The 19,774-nt window shown below is 35.6% G+C and overlaps 1 protein-coding gene and 1 pseudogene across 1 annotated transcript; one reads left to right on the forward strand and one right to left on the reverse strand.

The window, feature by feature from the left end:
- Positions 8,975-9,819, forward strand: LOC109821050 (suppressor protein SRP40-like). Its single transcript, XM_020387245.1, has 3 exons — positions 8,975-9,397; positions 9,443-9,591; positions 9,705-9,819. The coding sequence occupies exons 1-3, from the start codon at positions 8,975-8,977 to the stop codon at positions 9,817-9,819; spliced, it is 687 nt and encodes a 228-aa protein (XP_020242834.1).
- The window catches only part of LOC109821051, a 5,176-nt pseudogene continuing 1,952 nt past the window's right edge, over positions 16,551-19,774 (reverse strand).

Consider the following 19,774-nt stretch of genomic DNA (forward strand, 5'->3'; position numbering starts at 1 on the left):
AACAAAACCGTTAACTTAACAATGATTTTTTTTGTTTTTCAGACGTCTAGAAAGTCCAAAAGCCTGCATTTGGGTTTAGTTCTGCTATGTGTAAACCAATCTAGATTAGTGTTGGTTTAGTTCTACGTGGTCTCGATATAAATTGGTGTTCATAGAACTATTTTTAAATTAAACACGGTTTGGATATTTCCAGCTATATAATCTCATGATCTTGGATAAAACTTGATCTTAGTAATTGACTAAGCGTGTTTGCCAAACTAATCTCTGGTTTTATGTTTTTATTCTATTTTCCTCTTTTTAATCGCCCGGAGAAATAAAAGAAGTAGAAATTTTTTAGTTCTTTTTTGAATTTCTATGCATTATCTCTTAGATTCAATTGAGGATTTGAGGTTTTTAATATTTAACTAGTTGCAAATTTTCTATAAGCGACTATGGCAATGCTTAGAAAATTTTCAGAGAAGAATGAGGATTATAACTTTGTGAAGGATAACATTGAATTTTGATAGTTCAATATTTAGCGAGCGTGAATTTGAAGTTGCACATTAATGAGACAAATATTATGTTTTGATATTTGATGTGAAGATGCCTATGCATGACATATAAATTTGAAATGATAGGTTTAATACAAGTTGATGACCGTCATGTTACCGTGGTAATCATAATAAAGAAAAAAGTACTAACAACAACTACTAAAGAAATCTCAATTGTTAATTTGTTATTTTCGCAACTAGCATTGAAGTACATAATAATAATATGAGAGTAATTTTTAAAACAAGGCCTAGTGTCAATATACTACAGGTGAAGGGGTTTAATGATAATTTATCCAATTTTAAATGCTCACGCAAGTGATAATGCTTTCTTTGTACCGGAGAATCCCCTAGTGCCACGTCAGCGTATACAGATACTTTAACCTGCTACTCTCGGTCTCAGTCACGGCGGTAACGCTTACCGCCATGCTCGACGGGAATACGTGGACGCGACGAGCGGACGCGAGGAGCGTGTACAGAGCGAATATAGAGAGAGTAGCGTGAGGAAGGCGCGAGAAGGATCCCAGTGGGTCCCATTTTGCAAGACGCTGACCCGTGGTAGGCTCGGAACCCCACGAGCCTGGAGCGGGTCTAAGGACTCTTGATCCGTTGTTTAACCGGTTGGTCCGGTAATCTGGATCGCGACGAAAACTAATGTTGGTTACTTATTATTAATGCAAAGGATAATGATATAGGATGGTGAAAGGATTAGAATCTTTTCTCGTTCATATTTGGAGATGTCTAGTGATGGGGGTGTAACCATCCAGCACCAGAGTATGTGAATTGTTAGCGATGAGATCATACACAAAGTTCTCTTCGTTTATTAAAATTTTAAATTTAATTAGTAAACATTCTGAATCTTAATTTTTAATGATTTTGGTGATTTTTTTTTTTTGAAGAGATTAAATTTGCGCCCAAAAACTGTTCATCTGAGATCATGTTTCTTAAAACCGTAGAGATTCTCTCCAAATCTAATAAATTGAGAGGTGGATGGTGTCCACTAATAAGAAGATTGAAAATGTTAACCAACCTTGAAAAATGCATAAGCAGATAAAATAATGCATTAATAATTAGTTTCTTGAACTTCTCAATTGATGCTAATGGATGTGCTAGTGTTGATAATGCTATCCTCTTGGTGAGAGAAAGAGGATCCTCTTAGACCTCTCTAGTTATTTGTGAAGTACCATGATCTTAATTAGACAATAAGTTCCGCCATTAGAGAGCTTGAAAAGTGAGTGCTGACTAAAGAGAGGAGAAAGAGGAGGAGAATGACTAAGACAGCGAGCGAACGATGATCCGGATGAATTTTTTTTTCTAAATTCCGTTGTCTGCCCTCGCGTGAGGAGGCGGAACAAGGGTTGTTCCGCCCTCTTAGCAGGAATAGTTAACCCTCCTATTGACGGGTTAAATTGGTTTTTGGGGTCACGTGAGGGTTTATTAACCCTTTGTCTTATTTTTGTGTTTGGCAGACTAATAAAGGGTTAAACCCCCTTAACCCTTCATTTAACCCCTCACCAAACGCAGCCTAAGTGATGTACCATGATCTTAGACTCTTAATTTTTTTTGCCTTATCCTAATTCAAACATCTGTTGACCCGTAGTCGATTTCTAATAATAATTTGGTTTTTTTTTATGATAAAAGACCCCGAAATCTTCTATATATTAGACTCTAAAATCTTGTTATTTCTAAATTAAACCTCTAAATCCTTTAAGTCATTCAAAAAAGACCTTTAGATTAGGTTTAACTTTAGTTTGTTAAATTTTATGTTAATCTTCATGATTTTATTTTAATAGATCATTTTAGCCATTTTAAATGAATTATGTTCTTCCCCAGTTTCTCTCTCTCTCTCTCTCAACTCATCAAACATATTGTCTCTTACTCTCATCCTTCTTCTTCAATCTATTCTTTTAATTTTTAGTTTCTTAAAGCCTATTAGAGTTTGAGATTTTGAGGGGAAAATAGACGGACTAAGAAAAAAAGGAGAGACAGAAGAAAATTTGGGAAATGTAAAGAGAATGAAGTTGGGATCCTAACCAATGTATTAAATTTTCGATGTAAGATAAATATTAGGCAACCAAAATTCATATCAAATTGCCAAATTTGTGCATATATTATGGATATGTAAGAAATATCGGGATGTCAAATCAGATGACGTCAAACACAACTGAAAAAGCCCGTGAATTTTAGAAAATAGTGTGAATTATATTGATAAATGAGCTCTAATTATAATGAATATTATTTAAGGATGAATGATTATGCTAACAACTGATTTGAGATAAATTAAGAGTATATATGAGAGTATACAAAGGTTAAACATGCACAAAGAAGAAATATAGAAAAATAACCAGTTAAGAGTATATATGTATTACACACCGATACTGTTCGAATATGGAAAAACTCAAAAGACAAATGTTGTAGGTATATTCAATATATTTCCAAATGCATCTTAAATCACCTCATTCCGAGGTCGTACGTGAATGTTACAGCTAAAATACCAAAGACTATGTTCCCAGTCTGACTAGGTTTCCTGTTTCGGGTTTGAGCTGTTTTGATTCGGGTTTGCAGTTATATATATACATGTTTACACATAAAAAATACATCTTTTTCATCAGTATTCTAAACCCTAGCAGTCCCTCTTCCTCTCTCTCAAACTCTAATCATAATTTGTGAGATTTGGGAAAGTTCTTGAGGTGTTTGTCTGGAGGAAGGTGGGATTTTGCGACTTTGGTAAAGAGGGATCTTGCACGCATGTGTTCAGGAGTTCAACACGATGTTTGAGGTAAGATCATCTTCCTCTAAACCTTCCCCTATAATTAATTCAATATTTAATATGTTTAATTGATGAATCTCATGTTTAAGCTTAACCCGATGTTTTAAAATCTTAGTTTATGATGTTAATCTCTAAACCAATGTGAAAATATATAGTTTTAGTTTTTGTTTATATTAGTTTTATGATCATGATCATTAGGGTTGTATTTAATTTTGTTTTTAACTTGTTAATCATGCATAAATTATGTTTAAACCCTAGTTTAATAATTATTTGAGTTTTCTTGCTAATTAAAGAGGTCTAAACCCTAGGTTGATGATACTTAAGTGATGTGAGCATGTTTAAATGAATTTATCTTTGTTCAATTTTTATAATTTATCATGTTTACTTAAACATATTTATAAATTAGGTTATTTGAGAAATTTTGATTAATTAGGATGTTAAACCCTAATTAGTTTAATTCAAGTGTTCATATCATGATGAGTTAATTCTTGTTAAGTAATTATGAAAGATTTAATCTTGGTATATGCCTCATGTTGATAAAAATAAGTTTTTAAATAAAGTTACAAATACAAAATATTAGAAATCTAAACTTGTGTTTTCCTCTCTAGCTGGTTGACCGACTAAGACTAGCCAGTCGACCGGTGAGGCCCTAAGCGTGCACATTATGTGCACGATTGCTTTCGATCAACCGACGCCCTAAGGGCGGTTGATCGACCTATGTTTTATTTATTTTTGAGTGGTTGTTTTTGCATCGTTTGACCGTGAGTACGAGGTTCGAGCCACATGATGACACACATACAATCATGAGCATACATAAATAGTGTTGTAGTACACACAAATATCCTGGAGAGGATTATTAAAGGTATTATTGTCAACCACACATGGGATATGGGTTATTTAAACATTATATACATATATGGATATCTTTGATGAGCATCGCTCGACACTACTTGGGATAGTGCGTCGATATACCATTAGTATAGGCCATTGAGTCGGGTTTTAGGATACTTTGTTGACCCTATAGTTTTGATGATGATTTGACAAACAATTTATTACTAATAAGTTTTTCCAGTGGTTTGTGTTTATGTTCCATTTTCAGGTATTTCAACACAGCATTAAAGATTCAAGTTCATCTGCGTGGATTTACCTAGGTATTTGTTTAGTTTTTCTTACATATATGGTATGATGATATCTAAGCTCAATATATATACACTTAACACGATTTTTGACGTTTTATATCATATAGATGATTTTTCTTAAAACATTGTTAAAATATCTTTATCTCTTGTTTACAGCTCTCTCACGCTTTGCTATATACATATAATTTATGCACAATACATATATGAATATTTACAAGTCCTATTTCAAATTTCACTTTCATAAAAATACAGGTTTTCTAAGTATTTTTCAAAAACAGGTAGTTTTTCACAAACGAAATTTGTTTTTCCAAAAATTCCTTTTCAAACATGTTCATTTCATTATTTATAAACTTTCCCCAAAGTTTCATTATTTTTGGATATGAATTGATATTTTTAACGAATTTCCAAAAACTGTCCAAAACCTGTTTTCTGCCCATGTCAGATTTCGGTCGACCGATACGGTCGACCGACGGCTGTCTCGGTCGACCGGAATTTCCGTCGGTCGACCGAAATATCCATTCGGTCGACCGAATTTCACGTCGGTCGACCGCCAGCCTCAAAACATGTTTTCTCACGTTTTTTGAACTAATCGGTCGCCCGTACCGGTCGACCGACGAGCTGACAAACTGAGCCTAACGGCTAGTTTTTCAAATGGGCTTTTTGGTCTTTTTCTTATTTTTAGCTGTTGCAATGGGGTGCTATATATACCCCATTGCTGCTCTTCTTCTCTATCAATCAAGAAATCCAAGTTTACTGTTTAGCAAGATATTAATCACGTTTAAGAGGTGTTTAAGAAGTGTTTGAAATCCAAGTTTGCTATTTAACAAGTTGTTAATCTCGTTTAAGAGCTGTTTAAGAGTTGGTTTCGTTAATCAGTTTTCAAGAGAAGTTTTTCTACAACAAGAAGATGCTTTCAAATCTTATTGAGATCATCATTTCCTCAGCTCTTCTTATTCATTGAGAAGTTTTCTAAACCCATTCTTATATAGCTTGTTATTTCACTTTCAATTGATTAAGCTATATTCATTGAGTTATATTTATTGAGTTTCATTCACTATTATCACACACACTTATTGAGCTTTATATTCTCATATTATATTGTGGGTTGTGGTGTGGGATTTAGTGAGTGTGAGCTTCATTGTGTTCTCACTTGTTAATTGAGAACAAATCATTGTATTTAACTTTTATTTGTGAGAATCACTTGTAATACACTTGTACACCGAGAGAAGTGTGAGGAGAGAGAGACGGGGTCAAATCCAATAGGAGTGGCGTCGATTGACGAACCTAGGGAGAGGTTGTAATCGAGCACTTGAGGAGGAGGACACGGGCTAGATTCCTACACTTAGTGTGTAAAGTGTGATTGTTGAGTGATTGTGTAGTGTGAGAGTTTTCGGTGAACTTGTAAACCGAGTGTGTAGAAGTTCCGGCTTCCAAACCGGATTGTGATAGTGGATATCTCCTCGAGGTGAGGAGCGGGGACGTAGGTCGTGGGGACCGAACCTCGTAAACATATCGTGTGTTTGTGTTTTGCTTGTCTCACATTTTATTTGTGCATATTCTTATTATTCTTATTGTTCTTATTGTTCATATCTATCTCTTGTAAGAACATATTGATCAACATAATTTTAATTGCTATTAATTGGGATTAGATTAGCATAAGACCCTAATCACCCCCCCTCTAGGGTCTAACAATTGGTATCAGAGCTTGGTGCTCTTTGATTTAAGGACTAACCGCCTTGAGTTAAAGATCCAAGTTATTGTATTAGTGCTAATCTAATTTTGATTAATTGTGCTTCTTGCATTTCATCTCTATGGATATGAATGATTCATCTTGCTTAGGATATGCTATTAATATTGCTCCTCGTTTGGATATTTTCCCCTACGCTCAATGGCGCATTAGATTCAAACTTTTTGTTCAATCTAATCAATTTGATTTGTGGGAAATTATTGAGGATGGTTATGTTATTCCCATCTTGGAAAAATCCAAATGGTGTGATAATGATAAAAGATTGTTTAACATGAACAAGCTTTTGCTAGGATTTTTGATTAGCGCTTTTCACTCATCGTTTTCTAACAAACTTGCTAATTTTGATAGTGCTTATGCTTTATGGAAACTTATTGAAGCACATGAAGGAAAATTGGAGGCTATTCAACAAGCGTTGGAAAATCCCGCTTTGAGCTCTAAGGAAGCCTCATCCCCATGTACAACACCACTAGGTAGTAACCCTAGTGAGGTATGCGATAACGATGATATTCTTACTTTTGATGAACTTGCTCTTGAATTTGAAAAATTACACAATTGCTATATTAATGTAAAGAGTAAGTATGTTAATTTAAAATCCACTCATGAAACACTAGCTATTAAGTTTAATTTTATTACAAATGAAAATAAAATTGAGGTATGCGATAACGATGATATTCTTACTTTTGATGAACTTGCTCTTGAATTTGAAAAATTACACAATTGCTATATTAATGTAAAGAGTAAGTATGTTAATTTAAAATCCACTCATGAAACACTAGCTATTAAGTTTAATTTTATTACAAATGAAAATAAAATTCTTAAAGAATGCAATGAAAATTTGAAAATTGAAAATGCTAGTTTCCTTCATGAAAAGTGTGATGCGATGTTAGAAGTAGATAAGTTGAAATCTATGACGAGTAATCTTGTTTATCCTACTTCTAATAACAATGCTTGTATGCACAATGATGAGTTGAATCAAATGAAAAAAAGAATATCTACCTTAGATTCAACACTAAACACTTGTATTGCTAATAATAAAAAGCTTATGGACTTATGTGCAAAGTTCAATGTTAATTCCTCTAAGAAACCTATTCACTATGCACATATGTATGACAAAATTCACAAATGTTCTACTTGCGGTCTTAAAGGCCATTTAGCTCAATTTTGTCATAATGCACCAAAAACTGACAAGCCTACACATGATTGTGCATCCCAACAAGCTTCATCATCACATACTCATGTACACACACATAGTGTAAATCATAAACATGCTTATGTGTACAAATGTGATTATTGTGGTCGTGTTGGCCATTTGGCCATGTTTTGTTTCGATTTGAAAAGAAATTCTCGTTTGCAAAATAATTACAAAGGAAAATCTATTTTTGCAAATGAACCACGTGCATTCTATTTCGGTCAACGTAAACCATTTAAACCTCTACATTGCACAAATTGCAATCGTATGGGTCACGTTTACAATTTTTGCTTTGATCGTATTGGTGCACAAAATACGCTCAAACGGGTTCATAACCCTAGGGCCTTGGATTTAAATGATAGGGGTCATGTCCCAAGTTCTAGTGGTACCAAAATGATTTGGGTACCAAAAAGACTTATATAGTATTTTTTTAATGATTTGTTTTTGTTTTGTTTTGTCTTTGAAAAATTTCTTTTTGGCTTTGAATGACAAATTATATTCCTTGTGTCAGAATAAATTATTTATATGTTTTTAATAGACAAAATTACTTATATACATATTATAAAACTTTTAGTAGTTTGTAAAATAAATTTCCAAAAGAGTTTATAGTAAAAATATCTCAAAAATCAGGTTTTTGCTTATTACTTTCTTTCGGTCGACCGACCCGGTCGACCGACGGTTATCTGTAAGCATTCCGGTCGACCGCGTCGGTCGACCGAAATTGAATTTCTCAGCAGCGAGGTTTTCGATTTGTTTTTGTTTCGGTTTTTATCGGGTTTCCGTTTTTAGACCCGAACTGATCATCACCGCTCATCCCTCCATGAATCAATCTCAACCGTACTCTCTTCATCTCCTTGATCCGATCCTTCTCCTTCTCCCCATTTCGTCATTTTTCCCAAAGTCACGAAAATTCTTCACGGTCGCCTGGCTTCATCGACCGAAATTTTCATCCTTCATCATTCTCCGACAGCTTTGCTAGGTAATGATCTCCTTCTCATCTGTTTAACCTTATTTCATTGTTCTAGTATAAATTCTTCCTAATCTAGGGTTTTTGTTCTAGGGTTTCTTGTTAATTTGCTCTATATTGTTTTATGTTACAGGACATTGCAAATTTTCTCTAATCTTTTCAAAACCCTAACTCATCATGCCTCCCAAACCCCCCAAAAAGAGGTCTAAACCCGAATCTAGTTCCTCCTCTGTAAAAGCCTCACATTATGAGGATTATCTGTTGTTTAAACCTCTTGTTAAAAAATATAGGGAACTTTGTAAACTAAAAATTCTCCCAACTAGGTATATCAAGTATCCTGAACTGGCCATCTATAACACTCACTCTATTCTTCATAATGTTGGGTTGGATAAATTATTTGATGAAAGTTTTAAAGTTCCTTATTATCCCTTCTTAGTTTATCTGTTTTATGCTAACCTGTCCACAACATCTTCTGCTGATGTTAGTCTAACCATTACATCATCAGTAAAAAATGTTGAAATTACCTTCTCTGCCAACGAACTTGCGGGGATTCTTAATATCCCAACAAGTGACGTTCATCTCATGTCTGTTGATGTTGGTAATCCAGATGTTAACCCACTCATGTTTAAGCCCGGATGCTCATAATTGCCAGAATTGTTGCTCAAAATTTGATCCCTAAGACTGGTAGTTTTGATCACTTTGCCTCTGACAAGATAAATGCTGTTTATGCCATCTTTGCTAAAATCAAAGTTGATTGGGCTACTATCTTTATCAATAACATGGCATCTAAACACACCAAGTTTCTACCCTTTGGTTCCTTTCTCACTCTCATTTTTCAACATTTCAATGTTGACCTCACTAACGAACCTAAGGTTGAATCCAAGAGGGATTTCTTTGATGGCATCTCACTTTCCAGAATGCGAATATCTCTTGACTCCACTCCTAAACCATCCTCTCACTCCCGTTCTAGAGCCTCTACTTCTTCCACTTCTTCCACTTCTTCTTCCACTTCTTCCTCTTCTGAAATTTGTGACCGTCTTGATCGCCTTGAGACTCGAGTCTCATCTATACAGAAGGATGTTAGGACTATTCTTTCATACCAGCGTCAGTCTCTCGGGATCCCTTCAAAGTCTGAGTCTGATTCTAGTGAGGATTCTGCTGGTGGCTCAGATGGTGATGGTAGTGGAGATGGTGATGATGATGGTAGTGATGATGGTCTCAGTCTAGAGTTTCCTCCTCATCCGCCTCTGATGTTTGTGATCGTCTAGACCGTCTTGAGATTCAGGTCTCATCTATTCAAAGGGATGTTAGGAAAATTCTTTCATATCAGCGTCAGTCTCTAAACATTCCAGATCACTCTTCTAGTTCTGATTCTGATAGGGGCACTGCTGATGGATCGGGATCTTCAGATAGTAAGGATGATGGTAAGGGTGATCGTGACAGTGAGGGTGGTGAAGATGAATTAAGTTCCTTTTTGTGATGCTCATCTTTGTTTTGCTACTTTATGTTGGATTGTAAAACTTAATACTATGTTTTATTTGAGTGTAATAACTCTATGGATTTATGTGTGTGGTTTGAGATATTGAGGACAAATCTATGTTTATGCAAATTATGTTTTGGTGTGTAGCAAATAAGTTGCTTATCATGAGTCTTCTGTATTATTTAAGTTCAGTATTTTCATGCACACTTATGATTTTTTATTTTGAAATTTACTGTGGTTGGTTCATTTCTTCTATGATTGCATAGTTATATTTATTTTCTGGTATGTGGAAAATAGTTTGCTTAGCTTCTTTGCATTTCTTTATGCCACCTACTCTATTTGACAGGGGGAGCTATTGACTTTTTCTGTATATGTGCTCATAAACAGGGGGAGCATTGCTCCTATCTCCTCATTTTCTATTCCTTTTTGATGTTGTCAAAGGGGGAGAAAAATCCACATATATAGATATATAGATATATGTCTTCTATGCATTGGTTTATATATAGATCATGTTGTGAAATTATAAGTTTATGTTCATTGTTTGCCATCATCAAAAAGGGGGAGATTGTTGACCCTATAGTTTTGATGATGATTTAGCAAACAATTCATTACTAATAATCTCTCTAGTGTTTTTGTGTTTCTAGTTTCTTTTCAGGTATTTCAAGTTCACAAGTCAATCTAGCGTTAAAGATTCAAGTTCTTTTTGTGTGGTTCTACCTAGGTATATGTTTAGTTTACCTACATATATTGTATGATTGTATTCAAGCTCAATATATATACACTTAACACGATTTATAACGTTTTCTATCATATAAATGATTTTTCATTAACCGTTGCTAAAATATCTCTATCCCTTTTTTTTTTACAGCTCTTTCATGTTTCACTATATACGTATAATATATGCAAATATATATATGTGAATATTTACATGTCTGAATCAAATTTCACTTTCGTAAATTTACAGGTTTTCTAAGCTGTTTTCAATAACAGGGAGTTTTAGCAAACGAAAAATGTTTTTCCAAAATTTTCTTTTCAAACATGCTTATTTCATAATTTATAAACTTTCCCCAAAGTTTCACTAATTTTGGATATGATCTGATATTTTTAACGATTTTTCAAAACTCCCCAAAAACCTGTCAATTTTCTCATATCAGTTTTCGGTCGACCGATACGGTCGACCGACAGACTGTCTGTTTCTAAGAAAGTTTCCCAAAGTTTTCCGGTCGACCGAAATTTACGTCGGTCGCCCGAAATTTACCTTCGGTCGACCGAAAATTACGTCGGTCGACCGCCAGCTTCAAAACTTGTTTTCTCACGTTTTTTTGAACTAATCGGTCGACCGTACCGGTCGACCGACGCATTGACAAATGAGCCTAACGGCTAGTTTTTTCAAAATGGTTTTTTGGTCTTTTTCTTATTTTTAGCTGTTGCAATGGGGTGCTATATATACCCCATTGCTGCTCTTCCTCTATTTTAATTAAGAAATCCAAGTTTGCTATTTAACAAGTTGTTAATCTCGTTTAAGAGCTGTTTAAGAGTTGGTTTCGTTAATCAGTTTTCAAGAGAAGTTTTTCTACAACAAGAAGAGGCTTTCAAATCTTATTGAGATCATCATTTCCTCAGCTCTTCTTATTCATTGAGAAGTTTTCTAAACCCATTCTTATATAGCTTGTTATTTCACTTTCAATTGATTAAGCTATATTCATTGAGTTATATTTATTGAGTTTCATTCACTATTATCACACACACTTATTGAGCTTTATATTCTCATATTATATTGTGGGTTGTTGTGTGGGATTTAGTGAGTGTGAGCTTCATTGTGTTCTCACTTGTTAATTGAGAACAAATCATTGTATTTAACTTTTATTTGTGAGAATCACTTGTAATACACTTGTACACCGAGAGAAGTGTGAGGAGAGAGAGACGGGGTCAAATCCAATAGGAGTGGCGTCGATTGACGAACCTAGGGAGAGGTTGTAATCGAGCACTTGAGGAGGAGGACACGGGCTAGATTCCTACACTTAGTGTGTAAAGTGTGATTATTGAGTGACTGTGTAGTGTGAGAGTTTTCGGTGAACTTGTAAACCGAGTGTGTAGAAGTTCCGGCTTCCAAACCGGATTGTGATAGTGGATATCTCCTCGAGGTGAGGAGCGGGGACGTAGGTCGTGGGGACCGAACCTCGTAAACATATCGTGTGTTTGTGTTTTGCTTGTCTCACATTTTATTTGTGCATATTCTTATTAATCTTATTATTCTTATTGTTCTTATTGTTCATATCTATCTCTTGTAAGAACATATTGATCAACATAATTTTAATTGCTATCAATTGGGATTAGATTAGCATAAGACCCTAATCACCCCCCCCTCTAGGGTCTAACATACTTGATCTAGTAGTCAATCCCGCACGTAAATGCTATGAGGCTTGTGAGCCGTATACCTAGGATGCCTTGATTTGGTAGTTTGTCTCGCACGTTGATGCGATGAGACTAATGCGCCGTGTAAACTATTAGGATGCCGATTTGGTAGTCCGTCCCACATGATAATACAATGAAATATAAACTTTGTAAGAATTTACATTGTGATAATTATCTGATAGCCTTAGTCTTGGTGGATGCCATTATGAACATGACTCATCGATGAGTTAAATATGACCGATGTACTTTACTCTTGTGGGTACGCGAGATTATATAATGTTGTTCATATTATCTTCTAAGGGATAGTGAAAGATATTTTTGGTCCGATATTGTGATGAATTTACTTCCTTGTATTGCTTTCCTTTATTCCTAGTTTGGAATTGATAAAGCGATTCACAATTTGAGACATATGATATATACATGAGGCTTTTCTTATTTGGATTATTTCGCTCGACGTACTAGTTTCGTGTTGTGAGTTTCTAATTATTAATTTTATTTAGATTATTTATTCTTAGTTTAGTATTGATATTTAGTTATCTATAATTTGAGACATATGACATATACATGAGGGTTTTCTTGTTTGGATTATTTCGCTCGACGTACTATGTCTCGTGTTGTAGGTTTCTAAATTTTAATTTTATTTTTAGATACATTGTTTATGATCTAGGTAGACTATGCTTAATAGATAGAGTCTCCAACACATCTAGTAACCCTTCCCCTGGGGGCAGATGGAGATGATCTTACTATAGGGCTCTGACGCTCTTGTTGTTTTTCTTTTTATTTTTTCAATTCTTTTCTGGCAGCAACTCAGAGTTCTGGAGAGCCGCAGGATGATGGACTTTCAGCATAGTCGTCATCACATATTTTTAGTAGATGAGACTCCACCATAGTTGATATTTTCTTTTGAACAATTAGAGTTTTGCGTTTCATCTTGTAAAGGCTGTGTGCCTTAGTTTATTTCAGTTGACTCAGATTGAGATACTTCACATTTATTACAGACTTTAGTTGTATATAGTTTATTCAGTTGAGACATGATTATATTTATTAGATATCTCTTTCTACATCATGTCTAATGTATTTATTTCCCGTATTTTACTTGTTTTATACCTACACTTGTTGATTCCACTAGAGAGATATTACTGTGATGGTGAAATATGTTGTCGCACAGTATGAGTGCATAGCAAGTTTGATATCTTTGGGTTCACCTTAGACTGCAGCCATGTGTGAAAACAAGGGCGTTATAGTTGGTATCAGAGTTCTAGTTCCATCATTCTTAGGATCATCCTGTGTCGAGTCGTGAAGCTAGAATAGAGTTTCTTAGAATTCATGTATAGAGTCCATTAGGAATTCCTAGAATGAGTGAGGACGTATTATGTATATCTCGAAAATTTCAAAAAAAAATATGACAACTATTTTACTTTAATTATAAGGTACTTACATGAAAGATATGTGATACATATTTCTTATTGTTATGAGTTATATTTATGCCTTTTGCCTGAGGTCACATTATTATGTCTTATAATCTCTCTTCCTAAAATGTATAGATGGTCGTTTGGGGACGTGGATGGAGAGGATCCCGTACACAAAGAGTTAGCCAGGATGAGCCAGAACCTAAGTAGCAACAGGCTCCACGCGAGCAGCAGCAGGCTCCACCTGAGCCGCATCAGACTCCACAGTATATGATTGACCTCATGGGCCCTATAGCAGCTAGGCTAGTAGCGCACGAGGAGCGAGTGGCAAACTAGATCCTACCAGTAGTACCACCACCTATAGCGCCACCACCAGTGACTTCAGCTATACCTATCGCAGAGGAGTCCCCAAAGGGTATACCAGGAGTTACATTAGTTGTCGGTAGAGCCGTAGAGTAGGAGACTTGGCTCCGTCTAGTTGAGCGGTACCAGAAGATGAGGGCACCAAAATTCCAAGGATCATCAGACTCACTAGTAGACCACAAGTGGAAGGAAGACGTGGGGAATATTCTCGATCTACTTAACGTTAATTCAGTGCAGAAGTAGAGATTGGCAGCTTTCAGTCTTAAGGGTGATGCCGGAAGATGGTACAGGCTTCAATTCACCCCAGAACACCGGATGGTACTCACTTAGAAAGATTTTGTTTACTTTTTCGACGAGCAGTACATCTCTTCCATGGTAAGAGTCGGGAAAGAGCTAGAGCTATCTAGACTGGAGCAGGGAGACATGACTGTAGCTGACTATGAGAGCAGATTTATGAGTTTACTTCGCTTCATGGGCATATGGCAGACCGGAGAGCGCCAGGCTCAAATGTTTCTTATGGGGCTTCATCCAAGCCTTCGCCGTTACCTCATTTCCAGACGATTCCACTCAGTTCGAGAGGTAGCAGACGCCGTTATTTCATAAGAAACTAAGACTGTAATATTTCAGAAGACCAAGAAATGTAGTACTAAGACAGGACAATATGGTGACAAGGGCAATGGAAAGAGACCTTTTGCAGGATCTGGAGGACCCCAACAGTGGGATAAGGATTTTCATCATCAGCAACAAGGACCTTCTAAGAAGGGGTCATAACATGATTCTAGAATGCCACAGCAGCGCAAGATTCAAGGTGCATGTTACAACTGCAACAAGATCGGCCATAGGATGAAAGATTATCACATCACACCAGCAGGAGGCCAGCAGGGAAGAGGCCAGGACCAACAGGAGGCCAGTAGGAAAGAGGCCAGGGCCAGCAGCAGGGACGTGGACACGGACAGTAGAACCGTGGTCAAGGTTAATAGTCGTAGGGTCGCGGTTATGGCCAGCAACAGAGGATCAAGACACCACCGACAATTCTGAGGATTGAGGGGCTAGTAGGCCAGATACAAGCCATCCAGGAGATTCCTTAGGGATAGATAGTCCCATATGTTCCACCGCCTTCAGCAGTGCAGTCTTCAACTATCGGCAGGGTTTATGCAGTCGTACCACGCGATCATGGTGTGAGTGGAGCTATAGTGGAAGGTACTTTCTTAGTGAACTCCTTCCTGTTGGCCTCTTTGTTTTGATGATGTTTAACAAATAATTTACCACTAATGTTGTTTGTCTAGTGTTGGCGAATGGGTCCGCATCAAACGGAACCGTTCGACACTTGAAGAGCGTATTCGCAAGCGCCACGCGATGTCAACGCAGGCATGGGCTCAAGCTCAGGAAGCCCGTAGAAGACTGCAAAAGGAGGAGGTGAAGAAGCCACCACCAACCCACCACTCTTTGTTTTGATGATGTTTAACAAATAATTTACCACTAATGTTGTTTGTCTAGTGTTGGTATATTTCTATTTATTATAGATAAATAACGAGTTGGAGGTTGGATGGATTGCGCTTCAACGATCATATCCAAAGGAGGTTGGCGGAATGTCGGGTTGAAGCCTTGCAATTCAAAGTTCAAGATCCAAGTTCAGCTTTATCCGCAGAGTGTACCAAGTCAAGCCTATTGAAGATCAAGATCATTGCTTGGGTAACTTAGTTTAGGTTTTATATTATGTGTGTTAGATACTCTAAGCTCAATATCATATACACACACGTATTTGGTTTCTATGTATATATATAGTCATATATATATACAGCACAAGTTTTAGTTTTTTATGTTTATAAATATGAAATTACATATTTCATATTTATTATTGTGATTTGGTTTAACTACTTATTAGTGCATTATATGTGTATTTTGATAAAATACTACATTCATTGTTTATAGACTTCATAACAATAGTTTACATCTTTCTTCAAGTCTATAAAATCATTTTGTAAAGTTTCAAATGTTGGTTTAGCCTAAATGTTAAAATTCATATGTTTACATTTTCGTGTTTTGGACTATTTTGTAAAATGATGATATATTTTATTTGGGAAGTCCTTTTTGAAAACCAGTCATTGTAGCATGTTTATTATCATGTCTACAATCATTTCCCAAAGTTTTACATTTTTTGGAATTTATTTGATATTTTTAAACAGGGTTTTAAAATCAGCAAATCAGTTTTTAGAATATATCAGTTCTCGGTCGACCGCACCGGTCGACCACACCTATGTTCTTTCGTCAGTGGGCAGCAGAGAGTTTGTCGGTTGACCGCCGCGGTCGACCGAGAGCTCGAAATTTCCATCGGTCGACCACACCGATCGACCGAATAAGTCTCTGCTCGTTTTCTCAGATTGGGATCTAGATCGCGGTCGACCGTGAATTTTTTCGGTCGACCGCCGCTCTATCAGATTCTTTCCAACGGCTATTTTTGTTACCGTTGGCTGGGGTTTTTCTTATCATTTGTTTGGGGTTTTTGGCTGAGGTTTTGGGAGGCTATAAATACCCCCATTGATCTCAGTTCTAAAATAGCTAAGAAGGTTTTAAATAAGTTTTTAAACAAGGGTCTAAGTGTGGTTTTACTGGTTGTTTTAAGTTTGGGTTTTGTTTACAAAGGAGGAAGCTTCACTGCAGATTGAGGGATTCTTTCTCAATCTTCTCCATCATCTTCTTTATGTTTTAGAGAAGTTTTCTAACTCTTTTCTCTAGCAATTTTATTATTGATTTTCATATTCTTATTGCTAGTTTGCTATTTGAGTTAGATTTGATTTCACTCATTGTTACACACACCCACTTGAGCTTATTGTATTTGCATTCATAATATATTTACGTTGGTGAGAGTTATAACTTTGAGTGTGAGCTTTCATTGTGTTCTCATTCATATTGGAGAACAATCACTTGTTATTTTGAGCCTAATCGTGAGAATCACTTTGTAATACACTTGTACACCGAGAGGAGTGTGTGGTGAGAGTCGGGGATCGTTCCAAGAGGAGTGGCGTCGGTTGACGAGCCTAGGGAGAGGTTGTAACCGAGCACTTGAGGGAGACACGACTAGGTCCAACACTTGTGAGGGTGTAGAGTGTGATTGCAAGAGTATTGATTATAAAGTTTTCGGTTAGCTAGAAAACTGAGTGTGAGGTGTAAATTTTATTCGGGTAAACGTAGAAAACCCAGTTGTGATAGTGGATTTCTCCCCGGGAGTGGGGAGCGGAGATGTAGGACGGAAGGAGTGTGCTTTGGCGTTCATTTATATTTATGTTCATATCTTATATCGCCATTGTCATTTAGCTCATTATCTATACCATCCACTATCTAGTTCATATTGTTTACCCCTTGTGTTAGTTTATATATCCTTGCATATATATTCATCATATAGGATATATCTCATTGTTCATATTGCTTATCCTAGCTAATGTATCTTATTGCATTTTATTCTTGCTAGGATATCTTGTTAATTAATTTTAATTGGCATTTAATTGGATTAGATTAGCATAAGACCCTAATCACCCCGCTCTAGGGTCTAACAATTGGTATCATAGCTTGGTGCTCTTTGATTTAAGGTCTAATCACCTTGATTTAAAGATCCAAGTTAGCTTATTGTGCTAATCTAATTTTGAGCTTTATTTGTATCTTGCTTGCCTTTTATATTATGGATAGCATGGTTTAGGTTTTGCCATCAATATTGCTCCTAGATTAGATAATTTCCCCTATGCCCAATGGTGATATTTGTTCAATCTAAAAATATCGATTTATGGGAAATCATTGATTGTGCTTATATTGTGCCCACGTTGGAGAAATCCAAGTGGAGCAAACGTGATAAAAAGATGTTTATTATGAACAAGCTTATGTTAGAATTTTTATTAAATGCATTTGATTCATTTATGTCTAACAAGCTTGATTCTTTTGATAGCGCTTATACATTGTGGAAATTCATAGAAGCGTATCAAGGGGACTTGGAGGCGATCCGACAAGCTTTGGAGGATCCCGCTTCAAGTTTTAAAGGAGCATCATGCACACGGCCACTAGGCGATAGCCCTAGTGAGGTTTGCGAGTTCGAATCTATTAATGATTTACCTAATGATGAACTTGCTTGTGCTAGTGATAAATTATTGCATGCCTACAAGAAATTACAAAATGATTTCATTAATTTACAAAGCAAGCGTGTAATTTTGAAATCCGATCATGAGTTTTTAACTTCTAAGTTTGATACTATTTCTAATGAAAATATGATCCTTCAAGAAAACAATGAAAAATTAAAATTGGATCATGATTCTTTGCTTTCAAACTTTGCAAAGTTAACTCATGAAAGAGATGATGTCATGTTAGAAGTAGAGAACATACAAAACGATACTGCTTCCTTTATAAATGACTATTTATGTTCTACTTCTCTAAAAGTGCATATGTGCCTAAAAATGAAGACTTGAATCTTATGAAAAAATACATTTCATCTTTAGATTCAACTTTAAAAATATGCTTTGATAATCATAAGAGGCTTATGGATATGTGTGCTAAGTCTAAATCATCATCTACTCATTATGCACACATATATAGCAAAGTTTATAAGTGTTCAATTTATGGCCGAAAAGGTCATTTATCTAAATTTTGCTATGATGCACACAAACATAAAAATGTCAATGCTCCTTGTGCATCTCATGTAGCTTCTTCAACACATGTACACACACATGCACCCATTGTTCATCATAAGCATGCTCATGTGTATAGATGTGATCTTTGTGGACGTTTTGGCTATTTGGCAAAATTTTGCTATGATTTGAAAAAGACTTCACCTTTGCCAAATGATTTTATTAAGCCACAAAAGTTTAAATGTGATGTTTGTGGTAGATTTGGCCATTTGGCGAAGTTTTGTTATGATTTGAATAAATATTCAAACTTGCCAAATTTCTCAAGTAAACCACCTTTGCTTAATGATGTTTCTCATTTGCAAAATATTTCTAAAAGACAATCTTTATTTGTAAATAATTCCCGTGCACGAGCAAATGGTCCACAAAAACAAATGGATCTCTTTCATTGCACAAATTACAATCGGAAGGGTCATTTGAATGAATATTGTTTTGACCATGTTAGTACACCATATGTGTCCAAGAGGGTTCATAACCCTAGGGCTTTGAGCTTTAATGATAGGGGTCATGTCCCTAAACAAACCGACACCAAGAATACTTGGGTGCCAAAATAATTTTTAAGCCAAGAATATTAGTACTTTTATTTTTCTTTTTCTTGGTTTTGAAAAATGTATTTTAAACTTTTATGAAAACAATTCCTTTTATTGGTCAAATTCTTTTGTTTTTATGATTATTGGTTTTGTTTTGATGAGAGGTTTGTATAACCCTCCGGGCTTATTAGGTGTTTATTCCCAAATCTTGTTTACCGGGTGCTAAAATGTTTATATGGGTTATTATTAGCTCAAGAGCTAGATATGGTTGCCTCTCTTGATTTTTTAAAATCAATGATGATTTGGTTTTATGTTCTTATATGATTTACTTGTGATTTATGATTTCATTGGTTGATTTGTCTTCATTTGAAAACCTTTTACATGATTTTCATGTTCCTTTTCTTTTGATTTCATAAATCTTCTTGATTAGGTGTTGCTTTTAAAAACTAATGCTTTGAGACACTTTTTCATATTGATATATTTATATGTGTTCTCATTATCCTTTTGTATGTGAGTGATTTTTAGCATATTCATGTATGCTTGCTCACATGTTTTGCCTTGATCTTTATTG

Source organism: Asparagus officinalis, chromosome 8 (genome assembly GCF_001876935.1).
Source record: "Asparagus officinalis chromosome 8, Aspof.V1, whole genome shotgun sequence".
NCBI classification, from domain to species: domain Eukaryota; kingdom Viridiplantae; phylum Streptophyta; class Magnoliopsida; order Asparagales; family Asparagaceae; genus Asparagus; species Asparagus officinalis.

Bases quoted from the DNA above. Each gene is read 5' to 3' on its own strand.
- LOC109821050 (XM_020387245.1), top strand. From the start codon at position 8,975: ATGCTCATAATTGCCAGAATTGTTGCTCAAAATTTGATCCCTAAGACT. The intron at 9,398-9,442 runs GTCTCATCTATA...CTTTCATACCAG, and splicing joins TTGATCGCCTTGAGACTCGA to CGTCAGTCTCTCGGGATCCC. The intron at 9,592-9,704 runs GTTTGTGATCGT...TCACTCTTCTAG, and splicing joins CCTCCTCATCCGCCTCTGAT to TTCTGATTCTGATAGGGGCA.